Genomic DNA, 27,996 nt, shown 5'->3' on the forward strand with positions numbered 1-27,996 from the left:
TAAGGTGAGGCTGTCAGGTAAATGACTGGCATATACAAATCAAAGACTGTGTTCAGGACAAGAGAGCCACACCCAGTGCCTGATGGACAGGATTCACCCATTAACCCGTCACTTTGGAGTCTGCCTAACAGAAGCAAGTCCTCCGAGTTCTGACAGCCACATACGGACAAGAAAGGCTGCTGAAACTTATTTAATTAGACTTAGAGGTACTACTGCTGTTAGGAGTCTGTTTATAAAGATTTTTAATCATACGTTATAATTTTTTTTTCAGGTAAAAAACTTGGTTTCAGCTGTTACAGGCATAAAAGTATTTCCCCTGGGATTTCCTCCACATCGAGACGGTACCCATATATTTTTAAATAGTCTTCCTAACTTTGGGAAAACTTTGCCCTCCCTCCAACACCCCCAAACACATGAACATAACCAAATCAGTTGTAATAAAGTACAGCACACAGAAATGACTGTCGGCCTCCTATGAGGACACTGAATGCCATCCATCCCCCAGGTTCACTCAACAATCTGCATGTGTTCCTGAGGAGAAATCCATCGAGTCCCTTTGCTGTTGTGACATCTCCAAAGTCAGCTTTTCCCGTATCAATCGTTCTGGACTTCACCCACCATGCTCATCTCATTTGGATTTCAATGCTTCCTCCCATTCAACAGCCGATTCAGAGTTCTTGGGAATTGCTGGAAATATTGATTGCATTTTACTTCGAAAGTCTTTTATCTGAAAGATGAAAAAAATCAGTCATCAGATGTTAAAAGATGGGGACAAGAGCCAAAGCAATTAGAGACGTACCCCGTTGCTGACTGACTGATACATCATTGCTGTGGATACCGGGCAAAGGAAGACCAACAAAAGGTAAAGACTGTTCTAGCTGCCTTGAAAGACAATGAGACATACCTCTTTTCTTTTTCCAAGTATAAGTCTATTGGGCCTTAAATAACATAAAACTCCACTCTAAATCTGGAAGGTAACATGCTCTAAATCGTCAACCCTCAATGACATTTATTTCCTACCAGAAGAATGGTATGTTGTTGGCCTTCATATGTAAAGATGCAGCTGAGAATGGGATTTCTATTTAAATAAACATACTGAAGCCATTCAAACTTAAAGAATTTGGGGGCCAGAGGGACGGAGTGGGGAGAAGTCACTTAGTAGGGGGTAAATAAAGAAGGAATCAATGGCACATAGAGTAGAAGCAACAGCAGATAGAGTAGGATGCTTTTATGTGCCGACAGTGTTAAAAATCTACGTAGAGGTTTTCTCAGCAGAGGGTGATTTGGAATCCAGGAGTCAGAGCAGGAGGTTGGAAGATCTTGACATGCAGTGTCAGCTCCACCGAAGTGCGCACCGCCCTGAGCGAGGGGAACCCTAGTTTATGGGAGGCGGATAACCTTGACCTTAGATGATACTAGATCCACACTCTGATTTATTCTTTTCACTCAGATGGTCCTGTTCTGAAGATAGGATTTCAGAAGCACTACAGCACAGCACTGCCGTGTTCTCATCAGCCATATCCCAACCATTACTTCCCAAGGACACAGATCTCCTCAGTCAGATCTGTGAAGCGCCCTGGACTCACAGCAAAATGTAAGTCATTCTTGGAGTGATTTTTGAGAGTCGGCTAGTATTTTTTCTTTTTTTTATCTTGATGCTTATTTCAATTTGAAGCTGAATCCTTGTAGTGTTTCCAAATTCAGGTGGTGCATCCTGTTGGGACTTGTAAATTCCTAGTCATTTATTCCAGTCATTGTAGCACCATTTTAGCACAGACCCTGGTATCAGATACACCTCTCTGTTCAAAGCCCAACTCCACTGCTTGGGAAATCTGCTTATTCTAAGGGGTAGTTTCCATGTGTGCAGAATGGAGATAATTACCTGCTTACAGAGCTGTGAGGATTAAGTGAGAGTGAGTACATAGAGCACGGCACCTGGCAGTCCTCAATGTCTATTAGTTGTTGTCACTACAGCATCATCAAAATGTACTGTTCCAAGAACAAAGCTCATATGGATATAAATATTGTGGTATGTTTCTCAAAAGCATTAATTTATAGTTATATCATTTTGGTTTAAATATTCTGATACTGGAAGACATATAAGGTTATCCATCGTATGTAGTCTGGAGGAGGTCCATGCCCACCATCTCTGTGTTTGGGTCTCAGACACCCACACACACCCACAACATGTGTGTCTTTCCCTAACCCCCTCTTCCATGCAGCTCTCTAGTTTGTAGTGTGATGAAAGGTTTCCAACTAAAGGCAGTACTGTATCTCTGACTGGAAATGCAGTTCTAAATTGCAGTTCTCGAGTAGAGAATCTTGACACTTTGGCTGTCACAATCGCAGGGGATTACTGTTTGCACTGGGGGTGTGTGGGGACGTGGGGTGGTGCTAAATGTCTAGGGTGGCCAACAAAAAGAACTGCTTTGTCCAAAATCCCAAGAGTGCCCCCCTTGAAGGATCTTGCATGGGCTTTCTCAGTTGAAAGACATCTCTGGCCAGGATCTGCAATGCGCTGCTCAGTTCTTTCCCTTTACCTTTCTGGTTGAACACCAGTTAGAACTGAGCCTAATGACAGAGTTTTCCAGTGGGGTATCAGACAGCCAGGACATGAACAGAATCACTTACCATCCCACCTTCTCAGGAATCTGGAAAAGGTCAGTCGCTGAGAAGGCAGAGGCTGGGACACTCATATGAGGCCTGGGTAGGAGAGTGCCGAGTGGCTGCTCCACTTCAGCATGGGGGCTTGTGTTCCCATTTCCTCCTCTTGGCCCCATTTTTTTTCTTTCCTCTAATTTCCTAAGTATTATTTAGTTGTTTCCCAGGGTCATAAGTGAGTAACTGAACCACTAGAAGGAATCATATCTGAAAAATAGCCAACTAGGAACAGACAGGCTTCAGAGCAAGGTGAAGGGAGGGAGACAAGTGGGAAAAGAACACCATTTAGTCCTCTTTAATTTTACAGCTGTGGAGGAGTTCAGTCAACATGGCAGAGAAGAAAGACCGTGAGCTCACCTCCTCTCACAAGCACACCAAAACCACAACTAAGTGCAAAACAACCATGGACGAAAAGATCAGAACCTACCAGAAAAGATCTTCTACAACAAAAGACGTAAAGAAGGAACCAGAAGGAGACGGGTAGGAATGGTGGCCTGGTAATACAGTTAAGTCCCATATCCCCAAGTGGGTGACCCACAGACTAGAGAATAATTACATTGCATAGGTTCTCCCACAGAAGTGAGAGCGCTGGGGCCCATGTCGGGCTCCCCAGCCTGGGGAGCTGCACTGGGAAGATGAGCCCCCAGAGAATTTGGCTTTGAATGTCAGTGGGGCTTAATTTCAGGAATCCCAGAGGACTAGGGAAATAGAGATATCACTCTTAAAGGGCACACACAAAATCTCACATGTTCTGGGATCCAGGACAAAGGCAGTAATTTGGTAGGAGCCTGGGTCAGACCTACCTGCCGGTCTTGCAGAGTCTCCTGGAGAGGCAGGAGGCAACTGCAGCTCACCTGGGGTACACAGACACTGGTGGCAGCCATTCTTGGGAGCTCCTCCTACCACTTGGACACTGGTGCTGGTGGGTGCCTTTGTGGAATCCTCCCTCTAGCTCATTAGTGCCAAGACCTGACCCAGTGCTGGGATGCCTCAGGCCAAGCAACTAACTGAGTTGGGGACACAGCCCCACCGATCAGCAGACAGCTGCCTTAAGACCTTGTGAGCCCAGCTGCCTTTAGACATGGCCCTGTCCACCAGAGGGTCCAAGACCCAGCCCCACCTACCAGTGGGAAGGCACCAGCTCTAAGACCCTTGGGCCCTGTAACCAGACTTGGGCCCTGTAACCAGACTCCAGGACCAGGCTCTGCCTGCCAGTAGTCTAGCACTAATGCCAGGACCTGGCTTCATCCACCAGGGGGCAGACAACAGCCCCAGAATCTTCTGGACCCTGACTCCACACACCAGTGAGCCAGCACTAGCCCCAGGGCCCACTGAGGTTCTGCAGTCAGCTGCTTCGTGACCCGGCCCTGTCAACCAGCAGTCGGCAGCTTCCGCACAAGGCAGGGTCTGGCACCCAACTGGACTGGGGGGCCAACCAAACCTACCAGACCACCCACACAGTCAGCCTGTCACAAGAGAAGGACCAACCATAGGGGGAAACTCCTAGAGCATATGGCTTGGGTAATAAGAGGGAATTGTGTTGCTGGGGCACAGGGTGTCTCCTACAGAAGGCCACTTCTCCAAGGTCTGGAAATGTAACTAACCTACCGTATACATTAAAACAACAAAACAAAAAACAGGCAAAATGAGGTGACAGAGGAACATGCTCCAGACAAAGGAACAAGGTAAAACCCCAGAAGAAGAATGAAGTGAAGTGGAGACAGGCAATCTACCCAAGAAGGTGTTCAGGGTAGTGATTGTAAAGATGAACAAAGAACTCGGGAGAAGAATGGATGCATAGAGCAAGAAGTCAGAAGTTTTTAACAAAGAGTTAGAAAATAAAGAACAACCAAACAGAGATGAAGAATACAATAACTGAAATGAAAAATATACTAGAAGGAATCAAGTTGACTGAATGATACAGAGGAACAGATCAGTGAGCTAGAAGACAGAAAAGACATAGTGGAAATGACTGATGCTGAACACAAAAAAGAATGAAAAGAAATGAAGGCAGTTTAACATCTCTGACCAGAGACGTTATCAGTATGTTTTTAGAGAGTGATAAAATTAACATCACTGTGCGAAGCAGTTAGAGCTTAAAATCGATCAAGGGTTCATTATACAACTTACGATTGTTGTTATCACTTACATTTTGCTCCGTTAGGTTTTTGTGCCAACTGTGTATATTACAAATGTAAAATTTTCAAAAATGATGCATCATGAAATTTTGAGTGAAGAAGAATTTTTTGGTGAATTTTATGCAGATACTTTCTCTGACTGTCTGAGCAACATATGTCAACTGGTGTCTCAGAAGATGATAGTTCTTCAGAATACAGTTCTGATTCAGATGATGTGAATAAGACCAAAAAAAGACAAAAAACCTTAGTGATTGATTGATTCTGATACAGAAAGTGAAAATAAAACTCACGGTGCTGGAGAATGCTCCTTTGCTACTACAAAAGAGTGGATTGAAGACAACATTTCATGAAAATTAGAAGACTTTACAGGTGTGTCAGGTTTAACTACTGAATGTAATAACCCACAAAGTGTTAGTGAAATAATAACAATTACTTTTTGGCCAGCCAAAATAAAAATGGCTGGTCACAGGCATTAGTTTCTGCAAAAATCCCCCAGTCACACACTAATATTCACATTATAGGGGTCCCTGAAGGAAAAGAGAGAGAAGGGGGCTGAGAACTTCCCTGACCTGGGAAAGTAAACAGCCATAGACATCCAGAGAGTCCCATAAAGAATCAACCCAAAGAGAAACACACCAAGACACACAATTAAAATGGCAAAAAATAAAAGTAAAGAAAATATTAAAAACAGCAAGGGAAAAGCAACAAATAACATACAAGGGAACTCCCATAAGGCTATCAGCTGACTTTTCAGCAGAAACTCTGCAGGCCAGAAAAGAGTGACACCATATATTTAAAGTGATGAAAAGGAAAAACCTACAACCAAGAATACTCTACCCAGCAAGACTCTGATTGATCAAAAGCTTTACAGATAAGCAAAAGCTAAAAGAGTTCAGCACCACCAAACCAGCTTTACAGGAAATGTTAAAGGAACTTCACTAAGCGAAAAAGAAAATGCCACAACTAGAAACATGAAAATTACAAACTGAAAAGCTCAATGGTAAAAAGGCAAACATGCCGTAAAGGTAGGAAGTCATCCACACACAAAGCTAGTAGGAAGGTTAAAAAACAAAAGTAGTAAAATCATCTATATTCACAATAAGCAGTTAAGGGATACACAAAACAATTAGATGTAAAATATGATATCAAAACAGTAATTGTGAGGGGAGGAGAGTAGAAATGCAGGGTTATTAAAATGCATTTGAAATTAAGAGATCAGCAACTTAAAACAAATATATATGTAATTCATATATATATATAAAATAACTATATATATATATACATATATATATATAAAACAACTATGTATATACATATGATCTCACTATATAAAAACCTCATGGTAACCAAAACCCAAATTATCTATAATAGATATACACATACACAAAAAGGAATCCAAACATAACACTAAAGATGGTCTTTTTTTTTTCCCTTCTTTTGTTCTTTTGTGACTTGATGACTTACAAAAACAACTTCCAAATAATTGACAAAATGTCAAAAGAACATACATATCAATAATTACCTTAAATGTAAATGGAAGTGTTCCAGTTAAAAAACAGAGTGCCTGAATGGTTACAAAAACAAGACCCATATACGTGCTGCCTACACGAGATCTGAAGACACACAGACTGAAGGTGGGGGGAGGAAAAAAGGTATTCCATGCAAATAGAAATCAAAAGAAAACCAAGGTAGCAATACTTATATCTGACAAAATAGACTTTGAAATAAAGGCTGTTACAAGAAACAAAGAAGGACACTGCATAATGATCAAGGGATCAGTCCAAGAAAAAGATAACAATTGTAAATATATATGCACCCAACATAGGAGCACTTAAACATAAAGCAAATATTAACGGACATAAAGGGAGAAACTGGCAGTAACACAATAATAGTAGGGGACTTTAACACCCCACTTACATCAATGGACAGATCATCTAGACAGAAATTCAGTAAGGAAACACTAGCCTTAAATGATACATTAGACCAGATGAACTTAATTGATATACACAGAACATTCCATCCAAAAGCAGCAGAATACATATTCCTTTAAAGTGCACATGGATCAGGATAGATCACGTTTCCACAAAACAAGCCCTGGTAAATTTAAGAAAGTTGAAATGATGTCAATCATCTTTTCCGATATGAACACTATGATACTAGAAATCAACTACAAGAAAAAAACTTCAGAAAACAAAAAAAAGTGGAGGCTAAATGATATACTACTAAACAACCAAACACTAAACAACCAAACACTAAACAACCAATGGATCACTGAAGAAATCAAAAGTAAATTAAAGAGTACCTAGACACAAATGAATACTAAAACACAATGATCCAAAACCTATGGGATGCAGCAAATGTAGTTCTAAGAGGGAAGTTTATAGTGATATAGCTTACCTTAGGAAACAAGAAAAATATAAAATAAACAACCTAAACTTACACCAAAAGGAACTAGAGAAAGAAGAACAAACAAAACCCAAAGTTAGTAGAAGGAAATAAATAATAAAGATCAGAGCAGAAATAAATGAAATAGAGCCAAAACAAAAAACAAAAACAAACAAAAAACCCCAGGGGAAAAGCTGAAAGTACTTCCTCTAAGATCAGGAACAAGACAAGGATGTCCACTCTCACCACTTTTATTCAACACAGTACTGGAAGTCCTAGAAACAGCAATCGGAGAGGAAAAAGAAATAAAAAGAATACAAATTGGAAAGGAAGAAGTAAAACTGTCACTGTCTGTAGATGACATGATACTATACATAAAAATATCCTACAGATGCCACCAGAAAACTACTAAAACTCATCAATGAATTTGGTAAAGTTGCAGGATACAAAATTAATATACAGAAATCTATTGCATTTCTGTACACTAACAATGAACTATCAGAAAGAGAAATTGAGGAAACAATCCCGTTTACCACTGCATCAAAAAGAATAAAATACCTGTACTTGGAAAACTATGGCAGTGATGAAAGAAACCAAAGACAACACCAACAGATGGAAAGATATACCATGTTCATGGGTTGGAAGAGTTAATATTGTTAAAAAGACCATACTACACAAGGCAATCTACAGACTCAATGCAATCCCTGTCAAGATACCAATGGCATTTTTTCACAGAACTTGAACAAATAACTTTAAAATTTGTATGGAAACACAAAGGATCCCAGATAGCCAAAGCAATCTTGAGAAAGAAGAACAGAGCTGGAGGAATCGCACTCCCTGTCTTCAGACTATAATACAAAGCTACAGTAATTAAAACAGTATGGTACTGACACAAAAACAGACACATAGATCAATGGAACAGAAAGCCCAGAAATAAACCCATGCACCTATGGTCAATTAATCTATAACAAAGGAGGCAAAAATATACAGTGGAGAAAAGGCATCCTCTTCAGTAAGTGGTGCTGGGAAAATTGGACAGCTACAAGTAAAAGAATGAAATTAGAACATTCTCTAACACCATACACAAAAATTTTAAAATGGATTAAAGACCTAAGTGTAAGACTGGAAACTATAAAACTCCTAGAGGCAAACACAAGCAGAACATTCTTTGACATAGCTGTCTCCTGAAGCAAAGGAAATGAAAGCAAAAATAAAGAAATGAGACCTAGTTAAAAGGTTTTGTACAAAGGAAACAATCAACAAAACGAAAAGACAACCTACTGAATGGGAGAAGATATTTGCAAATAATATGACCGATACAGGGTTAATATCCAACAAATATCAACAGCTCATACAACTCAAAATTTAAAAAAAAACCCAATTACAAAATGGGCAGAAGAACTGAATAGACATTTTTTCAAAAGGACATGCAGATGGCCAACAGGCACATGAAAAGATGCTCAACATCCCTAATCATCAAGGAAATGCAAATCAAAACTACAATGAGATATCACTTCACACCTGTCAGAATGGCTATCCTCAAAAAGGACACAAATAACAAATGTTGGCGAGGATGCGGAGAAAAGGGAACCCTTGTACTCTGTTGGTGAGAATGTAAATTGGTGTAGCCACTGTGGAAAAAAGGATGGCGGTTTCTCAAAAAACTGAAAATAGAAGAATCATATAACCCAGCAATTCCATTCCTGGGCATATATCTGAAAAAAACAAAAACATTAATTCGAAAAGATACATGCACGCCAATGTTCATAGCAGCATTACTTACAATTGCCAAGATACGGAAGCAACCTAAGTGTCCATCAACAGATGACTGGATAAACATGATGTGGTATATATATATATACAATGTAATACTAATAAGTGATAAAAAGGAATGAAATTTTGCCATTTGCAACAACATGGATGGACCTGGAGGGTATTATGCTAAGTGAAATAAGTCCGACAGAGAAAGACAAATACTGTATGATATCACTTATATGTGGAATCTAAAAAATACAACAAACTAGTGAATATAACAAAAAAGAAAACAGACTCAGATACAGAGAACAAACCAGTGGTTACCACTGGGGAGAGAGGGAAGGGGGGAGGAGCAACATAAGGGCAGGGGATTAAGAGGTGCAAACTATTATGTATAAAATAAGCTACAAGGATATACTCTACAACACAGGGTACATGGCCAATATGTTAGAACTGTAAACGGAGTAGAACCTTGAAAAATTATGAATCACTATATTGTATACCTGTTACTTATATAATATTGTACATCAACTGTACTTCAATGAAAAAATTTTTTTTTGATTTTACAGCTGTGGGAATGGAAACCCAGAGTCTTTACTTGTACCCTACTTATAAACAGGGCCTCAAGTTGCTTTCAACAGTAGGGCTCATAGAAAGTTTTTAAGCTTGTACTATTTATAGTATATGGATAGTGAACGAAAACCTTCAGTTTTTTCCACCTGTTTCAATTGCTGATATGCAGATCAGATGTGCTGGTCTTATCAGTGATACTCTAGTACAGGCCAACAGAACATTCCCCTGCTTAAAAATGTGCTTGACAAAAGATTTAGGGATTGAGTACATTTAAGCAAAAATCGTTATAAAATAAATGTACTGAATTCCACAATAATAATTACAGCTATTGCCACAGAACCATCCCCCTACCCCGAAACGCCAAAAGTTTGGTGAGGATGGGGCATGCTGGGAACTTGAGTCTCCATCTAGCAACTCAGCTTTACTCTGAAGCATCTTCCAAATTCTGGGACCTCTTCCCTGCAGTCCTCCTCTTTCCTCTTTCGTCTCTGACCAGGGAGAATTTTTCCATGATTATGGACCACAAACCTACCCTTCTAAACAGGGCCACTCTGTACTGCACAACTCCAGGGGCTGCTCTCCACAAAGACTAAGACACGAATGGCACTCCCTAGGCAATGAGCCCACTGCTCCAAGAACCGCATCCTTAAGTCCCAATGTTTGTGTCCAACAGTGCTGGGTCGTAATATCAGAAACTACCACTCTCCAAGGCAGCAGTTCTCAAAGAGTGTTATGACAATTGGAAAATGTATTACAAGTAATTTGTCACGAACATGGACATTCTGATTGACTCTTTAGATATTAAAATAGATTCAAGATCATGTCTTCAATCATGTTCACTACTCTCATTCACACCTCAACAGCTTTTTGAAGGGCGATTTAGCCGGTATGCCAGGAGTGAAACATGGGATATGCTATACATTTACCATGCATGTCTTGGCAAGGAAAAAAACAACACGAAAACTTCTGGTCTAATATATAGTGTGCTGAAAAATTACTTAAAAGCTGAGGCTATGCCCCCAATTTAATTTGAGAAAACCCTTACAGCATTTATTCTAATATATAGACAGCTATTGGAATTAAAAGCTTCAAGTTTTAGGGCTTCCCTGGTGGCGCAGTGGTTGAGAGTCCGCCTGATGATGCAGGGGACACGGGTTCGTGCCCCGCTCCAGGAGGATCCCACATGCCGCCGAGCGGCTGGGCCCGTGAGCCATGGCCGCTGAGCCTGCGTGTCCGGAGCCTGTGCTCCGCAAGGGGAGAGGCCACAGCAGTGAGAGGCCCGCGTACCGCAAAACAAAAAAAAAAGCTTGAAGTTTTAAAATGTCTTTGCCATTGACTAGCTCATTTAGCTTCAGTTTTCTCACTTGCAGGTACAGGACTGCTGCCAGCCTCAGTGCTGAGGTTAGAATAATGAAAGCTTTATAGGACCAACTGATGAGAAAGCCTTTGGATATGTCAATAATTACAGTGCCAATGGTAATTTTGAAGAACCTGGAAATTCAGCATCTTCATAAAACAGAATAAGACTATAAATGTTCCCTGAACAGGAATAACAATGTCTGCCATTTGAGATCACCTATATGCCAGACACTATACCAAGCAGTAGGCTTTTATTTAGTCTTCACAATTCCGTGTGGCAGAAATGAGGACCACCACTTTACATATGAGAAACCAGAGGTCAGAGAGGTTAACCCACCCGTGGTGATCTGGTTTATGAGTATCATTGCCTGACTGATAGCCAGGCTCTTCACCCACAACCACCCTGGTTCTGTGACCTGAAAAGACAGGGCACGTCTACAACCTCTACTCATGTGCCAGCTTTCAATAAACATGACTTAAAAAGCCTGTAATATGTATTTCTTATAATGGTGACCATGTTATTGAGAATGCTAACTGGCAGATTATTACCCATCCTCACTGATAGCCAGCACTCATCTGCTTCTGGATACAGGGGGTTATCCTTCTCTACCCTCTGGAAGTTAGGTAACCATCTAACTAATTCTGGCTAATGAAACATGAGGAAGAGAGATGTGTGTCACTTCCAAGGTGGAAGCACATAATTGCAAGTGTTCAATTCTCCAGGCCTCTCTCCCCTTTCCATAGCAATCATGGAAACCTGTGTTGCTGCAGTGGTGCCTCAAGATCAAAGAAATTTGAGGTATGAAGCCAGCCTGTGGAGGGCAGCTTCCCTAGAAAGTTGTGTAAACCGAGTGAAGTTTAGGAGAGAAATAAACCTTTATTATTATTTTTTTTTGCGGTACGCAGGCCTCTCACCGCTGTGGCCTCTCCCACTGCGGAGCACAGGCTCCAGACGCGCAGGCTCAGCGGCCATGGCCCACAGGCCCAGCGGCCATGGCCCACAGGCCCAGCCGGCTGCTCCACGGCATGTGGGATCCTCCCGGACCGGGGCATGAACCCGCGTCCCCTGCATCATCAGGCGGACTCTCAACCACTGCGCCACCAGGGAAGCCCAAACTTTTGTTATTTTAAGCCACACAGTTGGAGATTATTTTTTACTACAGTATAACCCAGGCTATCCTGACTGAAGTAGCTGGTGAAGAGAATTACAAAACAGACATAAGGCAGGCTCTGATCTCTTTCAATATTACATTATATTTGGCTGAAACATGGCTGAATAAAAATTCAAGGGCTGGGCTTCCCTGGTGGCGCAGTGGTTGAGAGTACTCCTGCCGATGCAGGGGACATGGGTTCGTGCCCCAGTCTGGGAGGATCCCACATGCCGCAAAGCGGCTGGGCCCGTGGGCCATGGCTGCTGGGCCTGCGCGTCCGGAGCCTGTGCTTCACAACGGGAGGGGCCACGGCAGTGAGAGGCCCGCGTATCGCAAAAAAAAAAAAAAATTCAAGGGCTGGACAAAGGGGAAGAGAAACTTGGTGCAATTAAGCTTAAAAAGGTTTTAGAACCACCTGGAACAATCAAACCACCACTCTTCCCACCTTCAGGGAGCTCAGCACATAGATTAATCCCATAATATGACACAGCTTCCTGGGTAATCAGAACATTTTGATATTTTCAATGAAATAGGAGGGGAGCTCTGATCAGCACGGTTAAGTAAAGGGTCAGTTTTTGGGGGTGGATCACTGTCCTATGTCTACTTGATAAAACTGAACTAAGCAGGACTGGCTTAATTTAGAAAGCAGATGCTAGGGGCTTCCCTGGTGGCACAGTGGTTAAGAATCCGCCTGCCAATGCAGGGGACACGGGTTCGAGCCCTGGTCCGGGAAGATCCCACATGCCGCGGAGCAGCTAAGCCCGTGCGCCACAGCTACGGAGCCTGCGCTCTAGAGCCCGCGAGCCACAACTACTGAGCCCGTGTGCCACAACTACTGAAGGCCGCACACCTAGAGCCCATGCTCCGCAACAAGAGGAGCCACCGCAATGAGAAGCCCGCGCACCACAACGAAGAGTAGCCCCTGCTCGCCGCAACTAGAGAAAAGCCTGCGCACAGCAACGAATACCCAATGCAGCCAAAAAAGAAAGCAGATGCTAGTACATTTCAATTTTGATTAGGCCTATTGATATCCACATCAAACCTGAGATATGTTTGAACATACCATATAATTTAATATTCAACTGCATAGGAAGGCTAAGATTCTCATTTCCTAAGTTATTAGTACCATTATTTAGGTAAAGGTCAGACGAGCATCTTTACTTTCTCCAAAACCTTCATTGTATCACATCCATACAGTATAGAATCTGTAGTAAAGTCAATTGATTTAGGAATAAAAAGCGAACACGTAACCTTCTGAGAAATACAATCCCTGAAGTACTCATTAAAATGGCCAAATTTTATGACAATGATTAACAACAGGGCACAATTCAAAAGCAAAAGCTTTCCGTTAATGTGAAGTAAACTGAGCAACAGAGATGACCCTGGAGTGTCTTAGGGCCAGGGCACACTCTGCAGGTAAGACTCAGCCCAATAAGAACAATTTATAATGTGCTTCTTGATTTAATGTGCTAATAGGTCAGGTTCTCAGAGGCAGTTCTAAAATTATTTCAGTCAGACTTTAGTAACTGTTACCACCTCTCTCAGGCCTCTTTCTAAAGCTTTATATTTTACTGCATTAAATACTTTATAATAGCTACCGACTAAATCACTATTATTTTCATTTTTTACTTAATGATCCTGCTTCACTGGTACATATACATGAACATGCACACACACACAAGTACACATAGGACCTGTTTCCAGCTCCCATTTTACGATGCCTTTTTGAAAGCCTAGCTGATAGGCTGTCATAGGGCAATGAAGACAGCTGATGGCTCCATTACAGAAAATGCTTCTGTGTATATGTTTATTTTCACATTGTATAGGAAGTTACAACTTCAAAAAAATAGTATATAAATGAACATAGGTATAAGTCACCCAGAACAAAAGAATGAACCTGTACTTAATGAAAATAATCAGAATTTCTGTAACACAACAAATACCTGCATCCCACAATTTTGGGGACAACTGGCAACTATACACACGCACACACATACACAGGGTGAGGACTGGTACATCAGTGGTACAAAAACACCTTCTTTGATGCAGTCACTTAGGAACTTTAAAAAAAAAGTAATTCAGCATCTGGAGGCTAAATAAGAGAGCTGGGGGAGGCCTAAATAAACAGGGGAGTCACTCTACCCCCTTCCCTGTTTCCAACCTTTAGGAATTCAAGTTTATTCAAAAACTGGACATACACAATTCCATAACTACTCTCTTCAATAACTTCAGAATGGTAGTTTTAAACGACTTTAAAACTTAAGCTCCTTTTGAATTTCCCAAAGTGTTTTTGCACTCTTCTGCAGACGGGCCTCTTCTTCAGGGGCCAGCTTTACTTTTATAAGGTTGGTAATACCGCTCCCTCCCAGGATACAAGGAACACTGAGGAATACTTCTTCATTTATTTCATAGAGACCCTTAATTCTGGTGGAAACTGGATGCACTCTCCTAAGATTCTTCACAATGCTTTCTGTTAAGTCAGCTACAGACAGGCCAATGGCCCAAGAAGTATAACCTTTCAGTTTAATAACCTCATAGGCACTAGCAACCGCATCTCTGTGCACATCTTCCCACTGCTCAGGATCTTTATCAGTTCCTGTATCTACGCTCCGATCCTTCAGAGGGACACCAGCGATGTTCACTCCACTCCACACGGGAACACTTGAGTCTCCGCGCTCTCCAAGGATCCACCCATGACAGCTTTCAGAATGGATACCAAGCCTGTGCCCAGTCAAGAAACGGAAACGGGGGCTTCCCTGGTGGCGCAGTGGTTGAGAGTCCGCCTGCCGATGCAGGGGACACGGGATCGTGCCCCGGTCCGGGAAGATCCCACATGCCGCGGAGCGGCTGGGCCCGTGAGCTATGGCTGCTGGGCCTGCGCGTCCGGAGTCTGTGCTCCGCAATGGGAGAGGCCACAACAATGAGAGGCCCGCGTACCGCAAAAAAAAAAAAAAAAAAAAAAAGAAACGGAAACGGGCAGTGTCCAGATTACAACCACTTCCAATAATATGGTTTTGGGGAAATTCACTCAACTTCCAGGCTACGTAAGTTAAGATATCCACTGGATTGGAAACAACAATCAGTTTGCAGCGAGGACTGTACTGAACAATACTGGAAATCATTAACTTAAAGATGGCCAAATTTCGCTGGACTAAATTAAGGCGTGTTTCTCCTTTTTCCTGGCGTGCACCTGCTGTGATAATCACGAGGTTGGAGTTGGCAGTGACAAGGTAATCTTTGCTGGAAGTAATATTGGGCATTTTCACGAAAGGGCTGCCATGCTGAAGATCCACTGTCTCACCGTTCAGTCTGCCTCCATCAACATCCACCAAGGCAAGTTCATCACTCAAGCCTTTTAACTGGATGCTGATAGCACAGGCCATACCAACCGATCCAGTTCCTACAATGGAGATCTTATTGCAACGAACGGGCTCCCCTGAGGGGAAATTCTTCATAAGCTCACACTTGACCGTACCCATCTTGGACGCGGGCGCCGTGGGCCAGGCGCCCCTGTGGGCGATGCCTGCCGGCTGGCGGGGACTCAGCACCATTCCCGGGCACAGGCAATTCGCTCTCACACTGCCCACTCTCTGGCTGGCCCGCAGCATTCCCACAGCCCAGCTCATGGCTACTCACTCGAGAGGGGAAGGAAGAGAGATAGGAAGAAACCAGCAGGCAGCCTTACAAGCTCAAAAGCGGAGAGCTCTGACCATTGGCCGTTTGCTCAGCCCGTTACTGCGGCTGCGCAAGGCCAGGACCTTTGGACACGGCCTGCTACTGCGGCTGCACAAGGCGGGCCCAGCTCTCGTGGCCTCAAACGGGCCTCCACAAAGTACATCAGGTCTGATCTGATTGCGGGGGGGACGACGACGACGACGACGCAGAAGGGCTCCTCTCGCAAATGAGTTCTGGAGTTAAAATTTTAAGAACTCGAATTCTCTCCACTACTTAGCATGTATAATGAGCCAACCCAGATCCTTGGGATTACTGATTTTCTGTTTTCACTACATATGCCAAGTAAAAACATTTCCATTAAGTACAGATGAAAATAAGGTTAAATTTTCTTAATTGTATCCCTGCCAGGAATAACCAGGTGCGTATCGTTTGTCTCCCAATGGCCTCCTGCACCATTAACCTGCATCCGTTGGAAAAGTGGGACTCCTGTTTCCCGTTGTATCCAGTTCGAGAACCTTATATTTGGAAAGGCTTCCGCTGCCTTTATGCCAGTCACGACCGTGACTGCGAAAGTCGCAGGATCCTGACGACAAGGGGCAGGAGCTGACTGTGAGCTAGTCAAACAGTCGAGACAAAGGAAAGCTCCTGATCGAAAACGACTTCTCGAGTAGAAAGATGGTGATGATACCAGCATGAAGATATATCTTCTGTGTCCTTAAAATGGCAAATTTTGACCAACTGCACAAACCAGATTATTGATTAAAGTAGTAAAATATTAGCTAGTACAACATGGCATCAGCATACCTTACTTTCCTCTGCAGTTTTCTGGTATTATGAATGTCCTTTCAAATTTCTAAGGAAATAAAAACTTTACATCTGATACATATATGTTTATATATATATATTATATATATATAATATATATTTTTATATATATATATACCCTTAAACCCAATAAACTATAAAAGTCCAAACAAAAATAATAGTACTTTCTCCTCACTTATATAAACAGAATTCTGACCATGTAATGATTCCTCAAAGCTTTCCTCTCATTCCAAGAAAGCAGTATGTTCTCCCCTAACGGAGCTCTTGGTACATGCAGCCTCCTCACAGGCAGAAAAAAAAATTGTATGTGTATATGTATATATATATATATATATATATATATATATATATATATATATATATGTGTGTGTGTGTGTGTGTGTATGTGTATACATATATATTCCATTTTAGAATACCAAATCTTGACAAAATATTTTATATTCAGGACTTGAAAAGCTATTCTCATTCTTTCTGCCACTGAGCTGCAGTCCAGGAAGAGAGCAACAATAAGCAAAGGAGTTGGTGAGAGGTGATAAAAGTGTGGCAACAGTGGAGATCCTGCAATCCTGTTTCAGTGTGACTTGGTGGCACCCTGTTTAGATGGTACAGTATAAGCTCTGTGACACACAAAATGGTAAAAGCACCACATACATGCGTTCCCTCCACCCTCATGGTCAGATTTATGGTCACCATTTGTCAAATGAAAAAGGAGAATCTTTAAATGATCTTTATTTAATGGTGGCTGACATCCTATTCTTTCTTTTATCCCAGTCATAGCTTGAAATGTTTTAACCTGATGCCTGTTCTCACCTTTTTCCTACAGTGATTCCTTTGACCAGTCAAGTCATTTTTCTTATAAGTGTTCTTGAGGATGAAATTCAAGGACATAAAGACTCTTAGTTAGACGGCTTTTTTCTACAGTCCTTTTCTTTCCAGAGTTTGAACCTCTTCGGAAATACCATCACTATGACAGCTGCCTCTTCAGTTTTTCCCCTTAGCCACACTACATCAATTTTGAGAAAAGTAACACTCTCCAAAATAAAAATATCTCAAACAAAGCAGCCTTTTATTTATAATAAGTCTTGAGATAAGAAGGAAAGAACTAAAAAAGATGAACAGATGACTTAGGTCTACCCGAAGATGTGGGAAGCCAACTACAGCTAGCCAGCTCCCTAGTGACCTTCTATCTTAGGCGGCTCATTATTCCTTTTGAATGGAAAATCTAATTCAAATTATCTATTCAAAATTCAGTATAATATTATAGCTGATGGCAGGATTATGCCATAATACTTTTGGTTACACCACTTAGGAGGGAGGAAGCAGGAAATAAAGATGACTAGCAAGCGTCTGGACCAAGAATGGTTGTAAACTAAGTCACTCTATTCCTTCCACCTGGACTCTCATCCCCAGCTCCCTCTGCCCTTTTTCCATCTAGGAGTCCAGTTCAAATATTCCACACTCTCCTAAGTCTTCTACAATCTCCCAAGGAGAATTGACTTTTTAAAAATCCGCCACCAGTGTACTGTGTACCTCTCTCCATTACAGGATTTATCACACACAGTTAAGTGTAATTACTTATGAATTTGTCACTGCAAAAGGGATCACCTTGTATTTAACAGCATATCCCTATCCTCCAGAACAGAGCTTGGTATATGAATAGGGATTCAGTAAATGTTTGTGGTAGAAAAGAATGAGGAAATAACTACAGAACTGAGCCAAGTAAGGCTAGAGGGCTAAAAGGTGAGTGAGATGGAAAGGCAGGGCTGGAGAATCCACCTGGTGCTGGAGTTCTGAATAAAGGGGTAAGTAAAATGGTGCCTGTCTGGGGTTTCTTAGCAAGGTTGATGCATAAATTTCAGATAAAGCTATGAATAAACTAAAAGATTTCTTAATTACTTTCAAAGCTAATGCCCACCTTTACCACCTTAGAACATACAAATTAAAAAAAAAGTCTACAGTGCTAGAAACACAGTAAAATAAATATGCAAAGACAGAAGGAATATTTTTATCCTTTGAAGTTATTTAAAATGTTTTGTTCTATGGAAAACTTTTAAGAAAATAATCCGTGCACAAAACCCTTGATTTGAAAAAAAACAAGATGCAATGAAGGCAGTGTTAATATTGTAAGCTATAAACTCACCAGCATGCAAGTAGAACATTATATAAACACAATTATTTTAAAAGTCTTGTGATTTGAAACTCATAAAATGCAAATTGTAGTTTTTTAAAAAATTAGTGGGCTGTGATTCTGTTGCTCATAGATACTAAAATCTACCTAACTCCATAATCTTTGTGTGGGGCATCTTTACAAATCGCAGTACCTCAAAGTATTTTCTTTCGTCAGCAATACTGGGAATGCTGGGGGAAGGACAAAAGCAGGGCCACAAAGCTTTGTCTACTGAGTAGAATAAAGGTAGAATGTCCATTCAAAAAGCAACCCTGGCACCAACTTCCTATTTATGGTATTCAAATACTATAACATGAATTGGCAAGCTCTTCTGATAAGTTAGCCAGATCTCACTCTTATTCTTTAAAGGCATCATCTTACACATACTTTTTAATGCAATGTAAGAAAGCTGCTTGTATTAATCATTAAAAAGGAATCATTTTAATGTGGCACAAAACATGAAAAACAAAGAAATTAATATTCATTAGTATGTGTTTAAACATCCTAAATCATACCTAAAAATTGAGAGTTTAACTTTATGGCTACAGGCTCTAACTGCATAAGTGCTGTTTTACTAATTCAGCTCATTTATTCTCTGCAATTGGCTTAATAGAAATAATACTCTAGTCCTCCGTAACAACAGATTTACACATCTAAAAAAAAAAAAATGACACAAAGGATATTTTTGTGTATGGAAGTTACCTTCAGTTTGAGGTAACCTTAAGTTACCTTTATAAACTCCAAACTGCCAAAACAGATTAACTCCACGTTATAAAGTTTAAGAACTAATTTGCCTCCAGACTCCATCTGGGCAACAAAGAGGGTCAGCAGCAGCTGGGCACAGTGAAGAAGGAAAGGGGTGTTCCAGGCGGGGGATCAGCAAAGACGAGGCTCTGAGGCTAGAAAGTACATGGCCTTTCAGCACGGCTAGACCTCTGACCGTGACAGAGGCTTATTAGAGGCACAGCTAGGCTCTCAACTGCAGCACTCCTGACATTCTGGACCAGATCATTCTTTGGGGGCCTGTCCTATGCACTGTAGGATGTGCAGCAGCTTCCCTGGCCTCTACCCATTAGATGCCAGTAGCTCTCCTGTACTTATGACGGCCCAGACAGTACCTCCAGACACGCCAAATCTCCGTCGTGGGTGGAGGTGGGCGGTTGGGACACAGCAAATTTGCCACACACACCTCCCCTGCCCTGGTCGAGAAGCAATGAGTTAAAGAATAAGCAGGGGCCAGATCACACAGGAACTTACAAACCTCTTCAAGGAACCTGGAATGTATTCTCAAGGCAAGAGGGTGCCACTGAAGTGACAGAAGCAGTGTGATCAGATTTCATCCAACAGAGTTCACTAAATCCCTCCTCTGTGCTAGGAGGCATGGTGCAGGTGCTGAGGATACAACAATGAACAAGGTAAACTCCACTCTTAGAATTTATGTTCTTTTAGCAAAAACAGATTAACATTTTAAAATGGTCAATATAACTTCATTTTGCAACAAGTGTCGTGAAGAAAACAAAACAGGATAACATCAGAGAGGAACTGAGTGGTGGGAATGAAGAGGCTACTGTATTTTAGTTAGATGGTCTGGGGAAGCTCCTCTGAGGGGGTAAAATAAATTTGGGTTGAAACCCTGGATGGCAACAGAGCCAGCCCTGCAAAGACCCAGGGAAGGAGTTTCCTGGGCAAAGGTAGAAAGGCCCTACGCAGACGTAAGGCTGGAGTGCTGAAGGAACAAGAAGGCCCAGGGCCTGGCAGGGCGAGGTGGGCGTGGGATGGGAGAGGTGATGGTGGTGGCTCAAGACGAGGTCAGCGAGGTAGGTGGGGCTACATCCTGTGAGACTTCCTCAACAGGAGATGCTGAAGCGTTTTTAAATAAAGGAATGACATGATTTGACCTACATTTTAAAAATATCTGCGTGGAAAAAAAATTCTAGGGGAAGTAAAGGAGAGGCCGAGATACTAGACAAGAAACTGTTTCAATACACCAGGCAAAAGATGAATGGAGGTGGAGAGAGATGAAAGAGCCAGGCTCTGTTTAGCAGCTGGGCTAACAAGCAGGACTTGCTCACAGCTTAGGTGAAGGGAATGACGGGAAATGAGAAAATCTACCATGATTCTCTGCTGGGTTTTTGGCTTGAACGACTGGGGGGATGGGAGTGGCACTCACTGAAATGGGAGAGACTAAGGGAGGAGCAAGTTGGGGAGGAGGAGAGGAAACCACAACTTCTGGCTGGGACGCGGGGCTCTGACATGCCTGTGAGACGAGATGGACCACGTGCGGTTTCAAGGCAAATCTGAAGGTCAGGCTGGAGCTACGTATTTGGAAATTATCAGATTGTACAGATTGTTTTTAATGCCAGGGACTAGGCAAGAGCACCAAGGACTGAAGGACAGATGGAGAACAGAAGAGTGCAAGTATGAAGCCACCGGACACGCCAACACTTCCAGGTCTGCGGGGGAGGAGCCGGAAAAGGAGATGAACAAAAATGGCTGGCGAGGTGGAAGGGGTGGAAGCCAAGAGAGGGGAGAGTGCTCCCGTGTGTCAGGTGTTGCTGAGAGGCCAAGTCACAGAAGGACGGCGACGAGACCTGGACCTGGCAACACGGAGGGCACTGGCGACCCACACCAGCAGTTTGGGGTGTGCTGGGAAAGAAGCTGGACTGAGAGAGAAAGGAGAGGAAGTGGAGACAGTGATCACAGGCAACTCTTTTCAAGAAATCTCTTCTGTGATGGGAAGCAGGCAAATGGGCTGGTACCTGGAGGAGGGTGAGGAACACGGAGAGAAGACTTCTAGAGGCGGGAGAAACTAGAGCACGTCTCCACACACTGCAGCAGAGGGAAAACTGATGATCATCAAAGGCTGGGGATAATTATGGGAGCGAGGTCCTTGGGCAGATGGGGGTGGGAGGCGGTTGAATGCCCTCACGCATGTGGGGCTTTGGCCGCAGCATGGATATTTCGCCCATGGTGGTAGAAAGGCAGAGGTGAGGGGGAGAGGAGGGCCAGTGCATCCCTGCAGTGGTGTGGGGGAAGGGCTGTGACGGGGCAAGGTGGCAGGCAGGGAGAAGGGACATTAGCTGTGATAAGCATCTTGGGGCAGGAAGGTGCCCCAGCTACAGAGGGTGGGGGAGGAGCAAGACTTGGTGGCTGATCAGGTACAGGGGTGAGAGGGAGTGTGGTCATGATCAAGTCCAGCTTTTCCGTCCAGGCAGCATTGCTAGAGGATGGATGATATTGCCATTCACTGTGGGTGACCCGGCAGTAGGTTGGGGGGCGAAATGGGTGTGTGGGGGGTAAATGACAGTTCAAGTGGAAACACGCGTCACACCGGTAGGACATCCAAGCATCAGTGTCCAGTCAAACGGGCCCGTGAGCTAGGAGCTCAGGGGTCTCGCTGAAGACGCAGTCCTGGCAGTCGTCTGCATGCGGATGAAGCCACTGGAATGGATAGAACCGTGGAGAAAATACAAGGGCAAAGAAGGAGCCTGAAGTAAACAGGATGGTGGGAGGTGAAAAACAAGAGCCAAAGTAGCATCAGGAAGAAGAAGTACAGAAAGAATAAGAACTATGAAAGCCCAGAATCTGTTAGCCCAGAAGCAAATGATAACTGATATATCTGAGTCATCAGGAAAAAGTGAAATTATGTTCAACACAATCTGCGTTGTGGAAAGATATACAGCACATTAAAAAAAAAGATTTCTTCTTAAAATTGTTAGAAGTATTTCAGTCAGGAAATACTTCAACAAAGCTTATGGGGAAAGCATGCGCTATCAGGTCTGCACTCCACGAGGCTTTGGTTAGAGAGATCTGCTCATGTGAGTCCCATTTTCTATGCTCAATAAGAAAACGCAAGTGAAATCAAAGCTACCTTCCCTCCAGTGGAGTGAGACTGGGAACATTCTTGAGGTGATTAAGCCTGATTTGTGTCAGGCCTGGAACAAGAAGGCTTTTATGGCAGAGCTTATCTTTCCTGGTAAGTGTTGCACATTCTTACTTTATAAAATGCTTTATAAGATGCTTGGGGCCCTATTTTACTTGTAAAAGGAAACGGGTAGGTTTTTAAAGAGGAATCTTGGCAATACGCCAAAACGGCTGATTTCCCCCAACCCTTGGCAAAAAAAAAATAAGGGAAAGTACATCAGTCATTATGTCCCATTTAAAACTGAGCAAGTCCCTTTGATTCGGTCTCTGTGTCACCAAATTGCTCCTTCACATTCACACGGAGTACCTCTCACCACCGGGATGCCAAGCCCATTAGAGCTGCAATGGAATGGGAAATAAGGAGTATAGAGATGTTCTTGTCACCTCAGACCTGAATTTAACTGATGCACAGTGCCACTTCCAATTAATTTAAAAGTGATTCCAGGAAAAATATTCTTCAACGCTTAAGCTGTTTGAAGGCCCGAGGGCTTGACAGATGGAGCTATCTCTGCAAGATCATGACGACCGCGTTCTGGGCGGTCTAGGAAGTACCATCAGGAAGAGGAAGCAAGGCGGCGGCTGCTGACATAAGGCAGTCAGAATAAGAAACTGAAGCTTTCTTCCTGGGGGCGGAGCTGGTAGAAATCTTTGGAAGCACTGAAATTAGATTAGGCGAAGACCCAGAGCGAAACGTTTCAGCCGTGCTTCAGACTTCCCCTGCAGACCACTCACAAGTGGCTACCAGTAAACAATCTGCCAGGAGACTCCAATTTGTTTTTAATCTTTGACCTAAACCAATGAAAAGTATACAGCATGAAGTGTATTTCCTTCTTAGATATCTTAGAAGTTAAAAATTTTTAAGCTTTTCCATAGTTTTATTTTACATGTGGGGTTCAAGCATTCACCCTACAATGCTGCTTTCATTTGAAATAAGTAAACACGGTGTAAGACTAAATGTATTTAATATGAGATACACCAGAATGTTAGTAAAAACTGAAATTAGCAAAAAGTAAAAGAAATTTGACTGTAATTAGCAAAAGTACTCAAGCTGGTCATAAGGTAATTAAGAAGTGAGCCTAAATATTAATATAAAAGTTTGCCTAGCAACAGCTACAAAAAAGAGCTAGAGAAAATAAATTTTATTAGAGTGCATTCACCACTGTCTCAGAGATAAGGTATAATATTACTTCCTTTAAAAGATCTTTCTTAGGGCTTCCCTGGTGGCGCGGTGGTTGAGAGTCCGCCTGCCGATGCAGGAGACACGGGTTCGTGCCCCGGTCCGGGAAGATCCCACATGCCGCGGAGCGGCTGGGCCCGTGAGCCATGGCCGCTGAGCCTGCGCGTCCGGAGCCTGTGCTCCGCAACGGGAGAGGCCACAACAGTGAGAGGCCCGTGTATCGCAAAAAAAAAAAAAAAAAAAAAAGATCTTTCTTATAATACATACAGATGGCCAATAGGCACATGAAAAGATGCTCAACATTGCTAATTATTAGAGAAATGAAAATCAAAACTACAATAAGGTATCACCTCACACCAGTCAGAATGGCCATCATCAAGAAGTCTACAAATAATAAATGCTGGAGAGGGTGTGGAGAAAAGGGAACCCTCTTGCACTGTTGGTGGGAATGTAAACTGGTGCAGCCACTATGGAGAACCGTATGGAAGTTCCACAAGTAACTAAAAATAGAGCTGGCATATGATCCAGCAATCCCACTCCTGGGAATATTTCAGGACAAAACTGTAATTCAAAAAGATACATGGGGCTTCCCTGGTGGCGCAGTGGTTGAGAGTCCGCCTGCCGATGCAGGGGACACGGGTTCGTGCCCCGGTCTGGGAGGATCCCACATGCCGCGGAGCGGCTTGGCCCATGAGCCATGGCCATTGAGCCTGCGTGTCCGGAGCCTGTGCTCCGCAACGGGAGAGGCCACAACAGTGAGAGGCCCACATACCGCAAAAAAAAAAAAAAGATACATGCACCCCTATGTTCACAGCAGTACTATTTACAGTAGCCAAGACATGGAAACAACCTAAATGTCCATCAACAGATGAATGGATAAAGAAGATGTATATATATGTACAATGGAATATTACTCAGCCATTAAGAAGAATGAAGTAATGTCATATGCAGCAACATGGATGGACCTAGAGATGATCATACTAAGCAAAGTCAGAAAGAGAAAGACAAATACCATATGCTATCACTTACATGTGGAATCTAAAATGACACAAATGAACTTATCTACGAAACAGAAACAGACTCACAGACATAGTGAACAGCCTTGCGGTTGTGGGGGAGGGAGGGACCGGGAGTTTGGGATTAGCAAGTGCAAACTATTACACAGAGAATGCATAAGCCACGAGGTCCTGCTGTACAGCACAGGGAGCTCTAGTCAACATCATGTGATGAACCATAATGGAGAAGAATTTAAAAAACATCTTTCTTTGAAGAGGAAAGTCAAATGACACTTTTTAGAGAAATATTTAAAATATGTATGTTTTAACATGTTTTACTTTTAGTTTTTTAAAGAAAAAGAAGTCTGGCCTTTTGAGAAAAAAGCAACCCATATTAGATGAGGAGGCAAGACAGGGGCTGGAGAGTATTCGTGACTCCAGTCACAGATTATTTCCATAAAAGCCTTTACAGCAGCTTCAGAGAGACACAATAAAGGAAGAAATTTTCCATGTATCGGATTGGCAAAAATTTCAGAGTAATAAAAGCTACTAATGGCAAGGGTGCTAGTAAACTTGTATACATTGCTGGTATCTTCTAAATTGTATAAACTTTCCTGGAAGGCCATTTAGCAACAAATATCAAAAACATTTTAAAAATACACTTTGATTCAACAATAGCATCTTCTGTCTTTAGAACACATTTCTTGACAAAGAACAGTACAAAAAGATGTATGCCTACAGAGGTTCACTATGGTGTTTGATAGTGAAAAATTACAATCTAAATGCTGTTGGCTGGAGACCGATTAAGTAAATTATAACATACAATTGAGTACCATGTAGCCATTAAAAGTGATGGAGATTCGTATACTCCACTGTGCAAAGATGTTCTTATGACTATTCAGCGAAAAAAAGTCTCACAGTAGTACAGTAAAACAGTATTTATATATGATTATATGAGCATGCCTATAGAAGCTCTACAAGGGTGTTCCTACTATAATAAGTGATTACAATTCAGGGAGATCTTTGGTGATTTTTGTTTTTGACCTTTTCTACACTGATTTTTTCTTTTCAAACAATGAGTACATATGTGTGTGTGTGTGTGTGTGTGTGTGTGTATTTTTTTTTCTTTTTTTTTTTACCAAAAAATAGCCATGAGCTTCCCTGATGGCACAGTGGTTAAGAATCCGCCTGCCAATGCAGGGGACACGGGTTCGAGCCCTGGTCCGGGAAGATCCCACATGCCATGGAGCAGCTAAGTCCGTGCGCCACAACTACTGAGCCTGCGCTCTAGAGCCCGTGAGCCACAACTACTGAAGCCCGCAAGCCTAGAGCCTCTGCTCTGTAACAAGAGAAGCCACCCCGATAAGAAGCCCACACACCGCAATGAAGAGTAGCCCCCGCTCGCCGCAATTAGAGAAAGCACGTGCAGCAACGAAGACCCAATGCAGCCAACAAACAAATAAATAAATAAACAAACAAATTTTTTAAAACCCATTTTTGTTTAAAAAAGGTCCTAAGGGCCTCCCTGGTGGCGCAGTGGTTGAGAGTCCGCCTGCCGATGCAGGGGATACGGGTTCGTGCCCCGGTCTGGGAGGATCCCATATGCCGCGGAGCGGCTGGGCCCGTGAGCCATGGCTGCTGAGCCTGCGCATCCGGAGCCTGTGCTCCGCAACGGGAGAGGCCACAACAGTGAGAGGCCCGCGTACCACAAAAAAAAAAAAAAAAAAAAAAAAAAAAGGTCCTAAATATATTTTTTCTTTGAAAATAAACACCAATATATGTAAATAAAAACAAATACCTCTTATCCCATGGTTAAAAAAACCTCCATTTATAAGAGTTAATTTTAAAATTTAAATCTCTAGACAACTTAAAGTATTTTACAATAACTGAGAATGTTTCCATTCATGGTTTTATTTCTATCGATGTTTTAGCTCCTGTGAAGACAACTATAAACGACATGCAAATTTAACTACGCCAGGTATCATGAATATATTCTAACACAACCACAGTAAATGTTAGCAGTGGGTGATTCTAACCAGTATTTTGGGATAACTTCAAACAAAGGCAGAACACGGGTCCATTGGGCATAAAAAGCTATAGCAATTCCAATCATATCTATCAGGAATTTTTTATACACCTAATGTTTTTCCTTCAAAGGGAAGAAAAAAAAAAAACAAGACAGCCTAACCATAAATATGCTCAACCTCTTGCTCAATACCTACTATAAATAATAAAAGGTAAAAAAGTTTTAACATGTAAATAACTGTAGGTGGCATGGTTTTTTCTTTTGACAACTGGGGGATTACCAGTTAGTATCACTGACGCCCTTACTGCCTGAAGAGCATTTATCTCCACTATTCTCTAAACTTAAAACATCTGCCCTAATAAACAATCTAATCACATCACCATGTTGTGCACTCACATGGCCCGAATGCACCAGGATCATGTGCACAGCTGCAATAGGGAGCCATGAACCCATAGGAAATGTTCATTCTTTTCACAATTCAGTTCCTGTTATAAAATTAATGCTGCCTCGATCATAACCACATGATAAAATATCATAATTCAAAGTAAGTGATGAACCCATTCTGAGCAATCAAGCCATGCCCATGGCTGGTCAGCAGGGTGGAGCTGGTGTGGCGATGCCAGGCTGGACCTGCACTGATTCCTACGCTAAGGCAGGCAGGGTCCCATTTTAAATCCTGGGCAGCCTGATCTGCTACAGTTGGCTGACAAGACAGCTTCCACTAGCTCTCCTTTTTTGGAACCTCTGATTAAATGATCTTGGGCTTCCCTGGTGGCGCAGTGGTTGAGAGTCTGCCTGCCGATGCAGGGGACACAGGTTCGTGCCCCGGTCTGGGAAGATCCCACATGCCGCGGAGCGGCTGGGCCCGTGAGCCATGGCCATTGAGCCTGCGCGTCCGGAGCCTGTGCTCCGCAATGGGAGAGGCCACAACAGTGAGAGGCCCGCGTACCGCAAAAAAAAAATAAATAAAATAAATAAATAAATAAATAAATAAATAAATGATCTACCATTGTGTAAATTAAAATTTTTTATTTATATATGATGTATTAAACATGTCCCATGTGAATGAAATTCTGCACTAATAATGAATAAACAAAGAGTAAATCCAAAATATTTCTAATAAACTGAAAAGCTTTGCTTTAAGCTTTTCAGCCAGCAGATGTAGCTGTGAATTAAAATAGGGAA

General features: G+C 42.4%; 2 protein-coding genes across 2 annotated transcripts in view; both read right to left on the reverse strand.

Moving 5' to 3' along the window:
- Positions 1-628: 628 nt before the first annotated feature.
- The window catches only part of TMEM242 (transmembrane protein 242), a gene marked incomplete at both ends in the record, with an annotated part of 47,118 nt that continues 19,750 nt past the window's right edge, over positions 629-27,996 (reverse strand). Inside the window, one exon of the mRNA XM_079716359.1 lies at positions 629-727. Coding sequence (XP_079572485.1) covers positions 629-727 — 99 coding nt within the window. The remainder of the gene's footprint in view (positions 728-27,996) is intronic.
- Positions 14,275-15,648, reverse strand: LDHAL6B (lactate dehydrogenase A like 6B; the record flags this gene model as incomplete). The annotated part of the gene is made up of 2 exons (XM_079716643.1): positions 14,275-14,743; positions 14,960-15,648. The coding sequence occupies 2 exons, from the start codon at positions 15,646-15,648 to the stop codon at positions 14,275-14,277; spliced, it is 1,158 nt and encodes a 385-aa protein (XP_079572769.1).

The sequence above is a fragment of the Hyperoodon ampullatus genome (assembly GCF_949752795.1).
Source record: "Hyperoodon ampullatus genome assembly, chromosome: 12".
Lineage (NCBI taxonomy): Eukaryota > Metazoa > Chordata > Mammalia > Artiodactyla > Ziphiidae > Hyperoodon > Hyperoodon ampullatus.